General features: G+C 38.9%; 1 protein-coding gene across 3 annotated transcripts in view; it reads left to right on the top strand.

Annotated features, from left to right (window-relative positions):
• The window catches only part of Diaph3 (diaphanous related formin 3), a 473,693-nt gene that overhangs the window by 346,986 nt on the left and 113,070 nt on the right, over positions 1-13,637 (top strand). For all 3 annotated transcript variants that reach the window (XM_029469353.1, XM_021182083.2, XM_021182084.2), the window contains 2 exons: positions 3,289-3,384; positions 3,846-3,905. In XM_029469353.1, coding sequence (XP_029325213.1) covers positions 3,289-3,384; positions 3,846-3,905 — 156 coding nt within the window. The remainder of the gene's footprint in view (positions 1-3,288; positions 3,385-3,845; positions 3,906-13,637) is intronic.

Raw genomic sequence — 13,637 nt, 5'->3', positions numbered from 1 at the left:
GCTCTGTGGCTCCCGCCTGTCCCAGAAGCTGTCTGCCTCTGTGGTCCTCACTCTAACCTGTACAGACTAAGTTCGGCGGAGTCCCGGAGCCAAGATGGCGCTCCCTGCAGGGCAGGTCACTGTCCTCCGGCTGGCCTGAAGACATTTTAGATCCAAACCCTCACACATTTCCTGTCTCTAGGAAATCATGTCTAGGTGACTGAATTGCCTGAGCATGGCTCTTTTCTGTCCCCACCTTACTGGCAACTGAACCACTGCTTACCTGGACATAATTCTCTTCAGAAGCTAGAAATCACTTACCTCCTGTCTTTTGACATTCAGTTTGCTATGGAGAAGTCTAGCCCCATCCTCAGGTATTTCCTTTGTAAGTTGTTTGGGTTTGATTGCTAGTTTCCAGACCTCAGGAAGCTTGTAGAATGCCCTCTTTCTTGATTGCGTGCAGTTTTAATGTTCTGTCTTGGCTGAAGGAAACGGCGAGTGGGCCCATGCTTTATGTTGAGGGTTCTCACAAGTCCTTGGGGAGCCATCTTACTCTTACCTGTAATAGGAGAATGTCTTTCAAAATAGTGTGCCTTTGTCATACCAGCTTAATCCCTGACATCACCTGCTGGTCACTGTGCTCATCTCCCACTACCATAGCACCTAACCGTCATTGGCCCCCATCTCAGAATTCTCCTGTACTTCAGCTTCCTCCATCCATGCGCACCAAGACCTCAGCTGTTCCTCAGCTGCTGCACCTCCTTCCCATCCTCACCTCATTGACTCTACTTTGGAAAAGTCTCCTCCCAGACTGGCCTTTCTCCATTTCCCTCAACCCTGCACTTTTCAAAGTTTCATTTACAAATTATAGGAGGCAATGTGTTATTCAGTTCTGCTGGGACACTATTTCAGGTGGTCTATTTATTTCACAGAAGAAATGAGGCTGTATTTTTATGTAAATTGACCTTACTTATTAGGTGTATAAGTAGAAAGATGTATTATAAAGATTTAAACAGCTTTATACATCTTTTAATTTTGCACATTTGCCTCTATCTCTACTTCTTCTTCCAAGACCTCTCTTCTTCTGATGGTGTCCACCCTTTCACATCTACCCCAGTGTGTGCTTCTGAGAACTGGAGGGAGTTCTCGTTAATCTGTACAACCTAGGTATCATACATGTGCAGTAATGCTCCAGTGCACAATACCATATGCCAGGTAAACATGTGTTGGATAAGTGTATAAAACACACCTACCATGGGAAGAACATGCTCCTTGTAGCTTATCATTTTATCTATTAGTTCTGTTTAGCATGAATAGGGTTGACATGCCCACACGTCTATTTAAAGTCCAAATCAGAGGTTTTTAGCAATGATATGAGACATGATTATGTCCCTAACCAAGAACATAAGCAAATATAATGGAAGAGACAACTTGTGTCTATGAAATAATTGAATTTTGCTACCTATAAAAATTAAATAGAACCAGGCAGTAGTGGCACATGCCTTTAATCCTAGGACTCAGAAAGCATAACAGGTAGACTTCTGTGAGTTCCTGGACAGCCAGGGCTACACAGAGTAAACCCTGCCTTGGGAGCGGGGCGGGGTGTGTGTGTGTGTGTGTGTGTGTGTGTGTGTGATGAACGGAATAAGCTCTTCTTCAGCGATCCTTGTCTTCCAGGAGATACTTGTCTCCTAAATAGTACAGTCTAGGAAACATCACAACTTTCCAAAGGATGTGCTATCATGTGTGCCATATGCACTGAGTTAGCACACATGGGGCAAGGCATGGTCTCACATGGTCTCAGTTTCTGTCTTGAAGTAGTGGTAGGAGCTCGCTTGGGGAAGACAGTGGAAAAGACACTCATCATAGAGAGCTGTGTATTCAAAGGCATGAAAACGGAAACTGCAGCAGTGTGAGTCACCTCAGGAGCCTAAACTGCTGGCATCTGTCTCCAGGGACCAGCAGGATCAGCCTTTCTGGCCATAATAAGAGTCAACACCCAACAGTAACTTAGCGCCCATACAGTGTAATCATCTAGAAGCAGCCGTACTCAGTTACAATCCAGGAGCAACACCAACACTTTTATATTCTCTTTTCCTCTAAACCAATTCTCTAGTTTTCTCTTCCCTGCTTTTTATTAGCAAGCAAACATAATACTAAATTTAAAAAAAAGCAAATTGTTTCATTTATTTAAATGTTTACTTTCACTGATAACTACCTTAAATATTTAATATTACATGAACTTATGTATAGCAAAAATATACTTGAATTTGAGTGTAAATTTTTAAAGATTAGGTAAGTACTTATTAAATTGTCTAAAATATTTAGTGTACTTTACAGTAAACATTGAAATGCTTCAGAATTAAATGTATGTGTAAATTGACAACCTCTAAATACTTGGATTCTCACCCACCATTTTTGATCACACCTCCAAGGTTTAGCTCTCATCTAAAACTGTGTGGCAGGAGCAGATGGCAAAGCAGCTGATGCATAGTTCTATGTCTGCATCTGTTTATAAACTGTAAGGAGTGTGGTTTTGTACTCTGCCATGGTCACATGTCAAGAGTTGTCTATAAAGAGAGTGTGACTCCAAAAGGGGGAAATAAAAACAGTGAACAAAGTTCTTAGGAGAGAACTAGCTTAAGGAATGCTATCCTTTAAATTCTTGAAATCATCTCTAAGTTTACCATCTTAATTGTAAAAGATAACTTTCATGAATCATATGAAAGCTTGTCAGAGGGCAATATACATATTTTATCTATCAGCAGAATTATATGTCAGGAGGTTGTCTGAGTGTGTGTAATTAGAAATATATTCATTCACAGAGTCTTGCATAAAAATGGTAAGTTTTCTTTTCTATGGTAAGTTTTGGCAGACCCAGCTTCTGTATAATAGGCACTGTACCATATACCTGGTCGCTTTTAGAAACTAGTTTTATGCTTTAAAAAATAACTCATTTCTAGGAGAAAAAATATGATTTATGATGACTGCAGACACTGAAGTACATTCCATCTAAACTCACCGTGCTATTGGTCTATATAAGCAGTGCTCCATACTGCGTCTGAGAAGCCTTGTCCTCTTTAGTGGGCAGGACACGCACACACTGTTGAGATGGCTCTAATTAAAAAATGGCTGATTTAGGACAGAGCTGGAATTTTATTGTTTGTTTGTTTGGAAATGCCTGGTCTAGTTCTGATGTTCTGTCCTTTTGCTCTCTGCCACCACCATCGCCTTGCATTTGCATGTGTGCTTTGACATTGCTTTGGTAACCTGGAGGGTTGATGGAATTCCCTGCATCTATTTTCACAGAGGGTGATGAGACAGGAGTGATGGATAGTCTGCTGGAGGCCTTGCAGTCAGGGGCTGCCTTCCGCGACAGAAGAAAAAGGACACCAAAGCTGAAAGGTGAATTCTTTTCTTATTTCATGTTACTTTCTAGGGAAGAACAGTTTCTCCCCTTAATTCTTTTAAAGTCATTTGTCACAAGAACAGTGCTGTGGGCAGAAATTGTTTCTAACTTTCCTAAATTTGCTTAATCCCTTGCAGAGACAGGTGTCAGAGAGAGATGCATTCCAGTTGGCTGGTGTCAGTAGTGCGTTAACAAATCGATGTGCATTGAACCTAGAAAATCCTGACTGGCATGATGAGTCTCATCAAGAGACCCATATGCACCTTGCCCCAGTGGAGGTTAGGGTCCCATAGTTAAATGTGGAATAAAAGTCTGAGCATCACTGTTCTGAGTGTTTCAGGGTGGTCAAGCATTGCACCATCACTGAAAAGACTTAAGCTTGGAAAAATCACAGGATATTCTTTTACTTCTCAAGTCAAACATACATATGTTAAGTTTCTCTCTCTTTTTTTGACAGATATTCGACAGAGTCTCAGTCCAATGTCTCAGAGGCCTGTTCTCAAAGTTTGTAACCATGGTAATAAACTTTATTCATAAATTGCATGCAATTCTTACCTGCTTTTATCCTGTTGGTCTGTGATTTTTGCAACGCTACTATTGAAGTTCTCAGTATAACTCCAAGAGTAAAAAAATGCGTAGATGTTTGTCTTTGCTCTGAGATGACGGTCTCTGTTTTCCATACTGCCTTATTTCCTTGAAGTTATTTCTTCTGTTTTTCTAATTAGGTCGCAAGTGAATGTTTTGTTATAGTTGTATTGTTTGAAGTTACATTTGCACACTTCTGATCAGAGTTGGCTATGGTGGTATTTCAGAGCAATGCCATTTCATGGTAACTACTTTAAACTAGCAGATCCACTAAACATCAGGATACATGTGAAGTACTGAGAACTGTGTTCATCTTCCCTTGCCTTGTTTGTCAGTGCAGTAACAAAGAATTCAACTCTGGAGAAACCGTAAATACAGCTGCGTCGCATAGACTGTTTACAATGGACGATGCTATAGTTGCTAAATTGGAGTGACTTCTCTTCATCTCTAACATTTGCCAAGGAGTTGAGTTTTTTAAAAGATCCCATATGAATGTCATCTGTCCTGTCTGTGAATCTGTCTAAAAAGCGTCTGCTCTTACACATTTGGTTTCTGTTCTGGCAAGTCTCTGTTCTTGGACTCCGCTTATGTCTGTCGTCCCACCATGTTCATCCTTTGTGACTCCCATTGACTCATGGTGAGGTTGTTATCAAAGTTGGCTGGATTTAACAGAAAAACTACCTGACAGACTGAAGCATTGGGGAGTGCTTTCGAGTTCCTTTCTGTGAGTATTAAGGTGTGACTGAGAAGGTGTGTGTATCACACTTGTAAGGGAGGTAAAATAGTTAAGGAAGGAAGAAAATCCAGAGAGTATCTGAGTGGTCAGAATATTCTTAGTAAATGGTTAAGAAATGACCAGAAAGATGAAATCTGTAACAGAATTTTAAATAGACCTTTTTAGTGTGCTTCAGCTCTTGATTTGCCTTTTTAGCTGTTCTAAGAATGGCAAAAATGAATTGGAACAAGTGACGTTCGTTAGGAGTAATAAGCAATCCAAAGCCTTAGCTTATGGTTAGTTTTGCTCCACCATGGCACAGAATTATAGATAAAAGTCTAGAGAAGAGTGGGGACCTAAACTTTAGAGATGATTTTGTTTAGCAGAGAAATAAATGGAAATCCACAGATTGCCAGAGCTGGAACCTCCAGGAGGACGGAGCTCCCAAAAGTCCTGTGGCTGTAGTTAAGTTCTCTCTAATTAATGTGATGATTTCCACATTAATTACATAGAAGCATTTGAGCATTTAAAATTCAAAGACTAGTAAAAGTCTTATGCGTATGCACATTATTCTTTATAAAGTTTGATTCTTTGGATATCAATCTGGTCAGAAGCGGGAAGGGGAACAGTAAATACAATATAAAATCTCTGAAGAGAATGGAATCATTGTATTAGTATTAGAAAAAAGAATTGTTAGTCTTTGTAACATATCTCCTTTTGTAGTAACAACTCAGCCCCTGTTCAAAATCATAAAGAAAACCCACAACTAAGCACAGTGATTATATTACTATGACAGCATCCTAAGCTTAATTTAAAATAAGTATTGTAGATGCTTTGAAGGCAAAAGCTATAATAGAGAACTTTGTTCACCAGTCCTGGGGAACCCACTCCTTCTGACTATTATTAATAAATGTCTGAACTATAATGGCTCAGCTGTGATTGCTTATAAACTGTGGTGTTTCTGTTCATTATAGAAAAGCTGCTTACAATACTAAAATGTACTATCTTAATGCTTGGGCTATTGTGACAATTAAGCTAGGAGATTATACAGCAGCCAAATGAAATATACCATAATTATCAAAAATTCATTCTTCTAATATTAACATAATCAATTAAATTGTATTTAGCACTTTGTATTGACATTTATCATTTCCTCCAAACATTTCTGACAAAGTGAAATGAATCCAAATGAACAACCTTACCTTTAAAATTACTGTGCATAAACAAAACATTTTAGGCTATATACTGAGAAGTCCGGGTACATTTAAAAATCTCCTCATTTAGAAAGGGATTATGCCTTCATTGAAAATATTAATATTATAACTGATCTGTGATTGCAATGCAATGTTGAACCCATTTTTTAAATTTTTAAATGCTTTACACTATTGCCAGATATTTACAATTTATGTAGCTATATTTGTTGATGTTGATTTCTTATTTTCTTAATTATTTAAAGTTTTATAGTCTATTTGCATTCTGAATAAGTATTATAGAATAAACATTAGCTGAGTCACTGGCTACAGAATGCATTCTATGTATTCTGTTTTCTTCTCAGCACTCTTGTTTCTGTGCCATTACTGTAAGTGATCAAAACTGAAACAAGTCTAGCATCCTCCTTAAAAATATTCTGCCAAGTAGAATTTTTTTCTCATAGAGGAAAGTTAGAGTCCAAGTTCATAATCTGTTTTCCATACCACCATGAAAAGAGCCATGTGACCAATGTCTGATCCCTACCCATGTAGGAGCTGATATCTTCATGCATCTGTGTTTTCTTCTGGGATCATGTGTAGCTGTTGAGATGCAGCCTCTGGGAGGTTCTGCAGCCTCTGGCCTGCTGTGCCTTTTGTTCCCAGATCTAACCACCTAGATATAACTGTTTTGCTAGGCTGCAGTTTAGATTGCAAAAGCATTCCTCTGGAATGATGGCCAGTCCTTATTTCTTTTAATAAAACCACCATGGTAACTAGTTTTAACAAGCAGATGCTATTTAGAAATAGCATATATATACATATATATGCATATATAACAGTATATATGCATACATATAAGCTTGTACTTTATCTAAATATATAACAAGCCAAAAATTTAACCTTATTAGCTAATATTTTAAGTTTTTGTCATCATGTCTTTTATTGACCATGTATTATTAATGTCTTTTTCAAAACCATAGCTATAGTGCCAAACCTTACAGATTCATCTTTATATGCATAGTATTAGACAGGGTTCTCTGTAGAAACACAACTTATGGAATGACTCTCCATAAACAGGGAAAGGGGGTTTATTAAATGACTTACAGGCTGTGTCCAGCTAGTTCAGCAATGATTGGCTGTGAACAGAAAGTCCAAGAATCCAGTAGTTGCTCATTCCATGAGACTGGATGTCTCAGGTGTTTTTCACTCTACACTAGAATCCTGAAAAAAAAAAAAAAAAAAAAGCTCTAATACCAGTAAAGGAATGGACTTGCTGATTGGTAAATTGGTAAGAAAGACATCTGGGGAAGAAGTATGTGGATAGATCTCTCCAGATGGGTGACAGGTTTGAAGATACTTTTATCCCATGTAATGTTAATCAATGGGTATTTCAGTGAGGAGTTCAATAAGCAAGTAGATAGAGTGACCAGTTCTGTGGACAGTCAGCCTCTTTCCCCAGCCAGTCTTGCCATTGCTCGAAAGACCCAGTAATAAAGTGGCAGAGATACAGGCAGAGATCCTGGCTACAGCTCCTGCTGAGACCAGAGTACAGACCAGCACTGAGCCCAGATATGGCACCATTCTGTAGGTGACCAGCTAGTCTCCTGCTGGCAGGTTGACTACATAGGACCACTTCCTTTGGGGAAAGGACAACACTTTGTCCTTGCTGGTAGATACTTATTCTGGTTAGTGAACTTGCCTTGCTTGCACATAATGCTCCTGCCAAAACCACTATCTGTGGACATAATGAATTCCTTAGATTGCAAAAGCATTCCTCTGGAATGATGGAATAGCATACAATATTGTTTCTGATCAAGGAACTCAATTTATAGCCAGGGAAGTGCAACAGTGGGCCAAGGACTATGGAATCCACTGGTTTCATATGTTCCCCACCATCCTGAAGCAGCAGGCCTGATAGAAAGATAGAATGGCCTTTGGAAGGTACTTTTACAATACCAATTGGGTGGCAGCTTTACAGGGTTCTTAAGAAGGTGGTATGTGTTTTGAATAAGCATCCAGTATATGGCATGATTTCTTCCATTGTCAGGATCCACAGATCCAGGAATGAAGGGGTAGAAAAGAGAATGGTTCCACTCACTATCACTCTTAGTGACCCACTAGGAACAATTTTTTTGCTTCCTGTTCCCTTGACCTTAAGTCTGCTGGCCTAGAAATGTTGGTTCCAGAGTCAGGTGCATTCCTGTCAGGACCCACAACAAACATTCCATTGAATTGGAAACTCAGACTTCTCCCTGACCTTTTTGGGCTCCTAATGCTCCTAAACCAGCAGGCTAACAAAAGGAATAACAGTGTTAAGAGTGGCAATTAATCTAGTACCATGTGGAAATGAGATTGCTTCTCCACAGTGGAGTTAAAAGAGGTTATGTCTGGAGTGCAGGAAATCCTTTGGGGCATCTCTTGGTGCTATTGTGTCCTGTGATTAAAGTCAGTGGGAAAGTACAACAGCCTAATCCAAACAGGATGACAAAGGGCACAGACCAATCAGGAATGAAAGAATGGGCCAAGGCCTGCTGAGCTGCTTCCTGAGGGTGGAGGAGATGCAGGATGGATAGAAGAGGAAAGAAGAGATAAATACCAGCTAAGGCCTGTGACCAGTTGCAGAAAAGAGGCTTATAATGGGCACAATCACTCTCTCATATTTGTTAAGAATGAGTTTGTATGGATATTTATGTTTTCTTTCTTTATTTTTATTATGTGATAGAATATCAAGAGAATATTGTTTGGCTATCATGTTTAAGGTTGAGAAATTAAAGAATGTCCATTGGACATTGCCACGTATTATAAATTTATAATTTTTGAGGTTCTGTAAGGGATAGTTAGATAATGTTAGATGTAATTTTAGCTTGAATTAAATATGAAGTAAGAATACAATTGTATGTGGGATAGTTATATCCTGTGTAGCATTATTATAGCCTGGTTGTTTTTTTATTTGGAAATTAATCACAGCATACATACCAAGATATGATTGTGTGTCCGGTTGACAAGGGGTAGACTTGTGATGAGAATTCTTGGCTGTGAACTTGACTACATCTGGAACTAAAACCCCAACATGGAAATTACTCATATGAAGAATATTTGTTTAGTTTGAAGTAGGAAGATTCACTTCTAATCCAGATCTTGAGGTAGTAAGACAGAAAGCCGGGGGTGGGGGGTGGGGGGAGGGAGCATGGCATTCATCCGTCCTACAAGTTCTGATACTCTGGAGAACTCTGACAAATGCATACACATATGTATCAAACCACTAATTTAATTTTATTAGCTGATATTTTCAACTTTTGTCATCATGTTTTTTATTGGCCATATATTATTAATGTCTTTTTAAAGCTATAGCTATAGCTCCAAACCTTTATATGCATACAGCTTCTCTTATTTCAGAATTAGAAAAACTAAACAAATATCCCTTGGACCTCTGCACTGTCAAATGCCATATATATTTGACACCCTGATAAAGCACTCTGTCTATAGTAGCAACCAGAAGCAGTGGAATCTTACACATAGACAGCTATCTGTCTCTTATCCTGTCTAGACCTCTACCAGATGTATTGGCGTGACAGCTTTTACTGTGTATTTCTTTCTCTTTGGCTTTGATATCCTAGACAGAAATTGAATTATTTATTCATGATAATCCACTATATTCAACATGTATAATAACTCCTTCCTAGGCACTATGCATTAGGGCCAGGGCTGTAGCTTAGCCAGTGATACTGAGTATGTACAAGTCATTGAGATGGTAGAGAGAAACTCTTACGTGCTAGAAGACTAATACTTAATGGTTGGCGTAGTAGTACAGGTACACACCTCTAATTCCAGCAGTGTCTTGGATTGCTTTCTCTTGCTATAGTAAACACCATGACCAAAAGCAACTTGGGAAGGAAAGGGTTTATATCTTGTTGTAGCTTACTGTCCAGCGCAAGTGGATGTTGGGACAGGAAGTAGAGGCAAGCACCCAGAGTCGGGACCTGAAGTAGTAGTGGCTATGGAGGGGTGCTGCTGGCTGGCTTGCTTTCCATGGCTCACTCTGCCCACTCTCTTATATAACTCAGAACCAGCTGCACATGGGTGGCACCACCCATAGTGGCTTGGAGCCCACAAACATGCCCACTGGCCAATCAAGTGGAAGCATTCCCTCATCTAAGATTCATTGTTTTCAAGATGACTCACAGCTTATGTCAAAATGGCAAAAAAGCTAACCAATACAATTTACCCCTTATCAATATTGACAAATATATCAATATTAAGGTATAACATTTCCTTTCTTGTTTATCCCTATGAATGCTTCTTGATATTGCAGTATAAAAATCAGGTATAACTTTAAAAATCAGTTAGCCATTTAAAATATATATATATATAAACATTTTAATTCATTCTCTCCCAAATTTTTAGTCTCTTTCAAAGTCCAAAATATCAACTGTGAGACCCTGTAAAAGTAAAACTATTATATTCTTTATATTTAAAGACAAAAATAAAACAATAACAAAAAAACAAACAACAGGGCACAGTTAATAATAATACCAAACTAAATCAAAATTAACTGTAAAAACCTCTATATTCAACATCTGGAATTTGCTTATAATCTAATGGACCCCAAGGGCTTGGGCAGCTCCACTTTCCTGGCTCTCCTAGCTGTAAAGCGCAGAGCTTACTGTATTCTGTATGTTCAGGCCAGCTCCACTCAACACCTGCTGTCCTTGGTGATCATCCCACAGTCCAGCTATCTGTTAGTCTGTGTTCTCCTCTGCAGTTGAGGCTGCACCATCATTAATAGCCTCTTTTGAGCTCCCTTAGAGACTCGAACCCTTATGTAAGGTACCAAGCTTCAGCCTCTTTCCGTGGTCCCAGATGACTCTAGCTTATATGGAGTTGAAAATAAAAACTAACCAGCTTAAACATTCAGGAGACTAAGGCAGTATGCAAATTTAAACCCAGTCGTCTTTGGGAGTGTTGCAAGATCAAGGTCAAGGCTGCTTGGTATATACAGTGAAACTCTATCTTAAAAAATAAAATCTGAAACACTACCTCAATACATTATCTAAGTCAGAGACAGACCAGTAATAATTTCTAACATGTGCTAAATGCTAGGATACATGTAATATGCAAAATTTGACACGATCAGAATTTTTAAAAGACTAACCCAGACTTGGCTTCAGCATTCCAGGCATGGTTTCAAAGTGTAAACAGAAGTGAGCCCAGAACAGAATAGATGACTGCCTACAGCAGGACTGTCCCTTCTCAGCAGGGCCTTTCTGACCCCCTCAGAACCTGGAAGACCTGTGATTTCTGTTTCTGTCCAGTGTAGGATGACAACCGTGTTCTGACAGTGTTCCTTTCGGTATCTGTCCTCCATGGATTTTAAGAGTTTCTCAGAGAGGAGACAGAGCCATCAAGAGGGATGCTTGTTTTGTTCTCTGCTATAGCCCATTACTTAGCTGAATTGATGGCCAGCGCATGGATGTTAAGAAAGAACATGTCGTGTGAACAGACATGGTTATGTTTAGGTTTGAAAGGAACAATTAAAGCTTATTTAGAAGTATAATCAAGTCTCTGAATTCTCTGAATGCCACCTAAGTAAGTGGAATTTAATAGGCCAAGTACTAGTTCTTTCCTGTGAATACAGTTAACCTCTTCTCATCTCCCTTAAACGTTACTTGTTATCAGAAGGAGATAGTCATCATGGTCTCTACTTAAAAGGATCAGGTATGGATGGTGAGATATAGGCTTCATTAGAGTTTTCCTTAGACATCTGGGGCTCTTCTGTTAGTCACGAATATATAACATTAAATGAAAGAAAGAATATATCCATTGATGAGACCACATGCCTTTTCCAAACCTAAAGAAAATGTCTAGTTACTCTTCTAGTTTAAAAGTAATAAAAATTTGAAAACTTTTTTTATCAAAATCTGACAGTATCAGTTAGAGGTTCATGAGTCATATGGTTGGTTTAAAGTGAAGGATCACATAGAGAATTCCATTGAGAGTCTGTTGCTAGGCAAAGGAGTTTGGACTAATTTGATATTTCAGTAATAAGCATAGACCTGAAGGGACAAGTAAAATCAAAGGGGAAAATTGAGGAGATACTTTCAGTGACCATGTGGACTGCGTTGGGGGAAGGGCAAAGCACCACTGGCTACTCTGAGATAGCAAGAAAGAGCATATCTCTGTCTACAGTCCCTCCAAGAAGTGCTGGTGTTGAATAATCAAATGAGTTGTCTAATGAAGAATCTTTAGATCAAAAAAAGGAACATTTGAGAAGTAGACTCAGTGGAGGATGACCAAGAAAGATCAGCAGAAAGAACATACCGGAGGACATCCCATGGTAGCTGGCAAGTAGTTCCTGTCTGGAGAACTTGGTCATGGTCCGAAATGTCAGCAACACAAAGGTTCAAAGAGTAGTAAGGACATGGTATTCTTGTTTTCTCTTAACCATTTGTTTTCTCTATAACCTTGTTTTGTACAATATGCCTGGGTTGTACAAAAGAGCACTGGGCTAGTGCTTTTCCATATATGGGAACTCCTATTATCCTTGGGTATTTTTCTTACCAAGTGCACATTTAACCTTTTGCGGCACAGGCTATAAATATGAATCGTTGAGTCACCCACTCATGGCACATCTGCCTGCAGTTTGATTGCATCTTCCTTAGATGGCTTCTTTTTTCATTAAGGAGTACAGTAGGGTTTTTTCTAAGATAAATGGATATAGAGTAATCAGAAAAGATTTACAAACTATATGCAATTAAAAACCCTAATGATAAAACTATTTAACTGTGACAAAATAAGATAAAACATAATCAAAATTTTAGGCAAACAAGTATTACACATTTTTAGTGAACATCCATAACCTAAACAAAATTTTGCTATATTATCTTTACAGTAAATCAGTTCTTAATAGCCTTAATTTGGGTTTGATTATCTATTTTTACACTCCCACTTATATATGGAGCTTTGAGAGATTTTTATAGAAATAAGATTGTATTGCCTCTAGGCACAGCTGCTCTGCCACTTTTCAAGATTTGAAGTCAGAATTAAATATGGAGCCAGCTAAATATCTTTGAATTAGCATCTTCTTTGCAAACTAATTCCAAGGGAGACATAAGTTTTGTGTCTATGCATCAAAAGCTTGCATCTGCAGCCACCCCTAGCACCAGTCCTCACAGTCTTGGATCCCCTTATTTCTCTTGCTTTTTTTCCCCTAAATGGCAAGACCTCGGCCTGGGGTAGAGTTAAATTGCAAATGTCTTCCAGGGTGTCTACTTAGTGCTGACTACTGTTAATCCTGAGATTTGGCAGAGAAAAAAACAAATTCTACCATTTTGGGCCATATTAAAGCAAGCTTTATTAAGTATTTAATACCAAGAGGTGGACTTTCGTCAGGACTGTTCCCAGAAATTTCCTGGAGCTACATGTTTTAGGAGTTTATTAGGACAAATCTATCATACTGGAAAGTCCTCATACTTTCCCATGAGACTATTATTTTCCAAGAAGTACAACTCCCTGAATTCCAGGAAGTTACCTGACTGGGCAGATGAGGTTCACAGGTTAACTTGGAGCATTACAGACCTCAAGGGTTGCTTTCATTCTCTCTCTTCCCTCTTCTCTCTTCTCCTTCTCCTTCTCTTCCTCCTCCCCCTCCCCTTCCTCCCCTTCCTCCCCTTCCTCTTCTCTTCTCTTCTCTTCTCTTCTCTTCTCTTCTCTTCTCTTCTCTTCTCTTCTCTTCTCTTCTCTTCTCTTCTCTTCTCTCTCT

Source organism: Mus caroli, chromosome 14 (assembly GCF_900094665.2).
Source record: "Mus caroli chromosome 14, CAROLI_EIJ_v1.1, whole genome shotgun sequence".
NCBI classification, from domain to species: Eukaryota; Metazoa; Chordata; class Mammalia; order Rodentia; family Muridae; genus Mus; species Mus caroli.
This window is presented reverse-complemented; position numbering and strand designations above follow the sequence as displayed.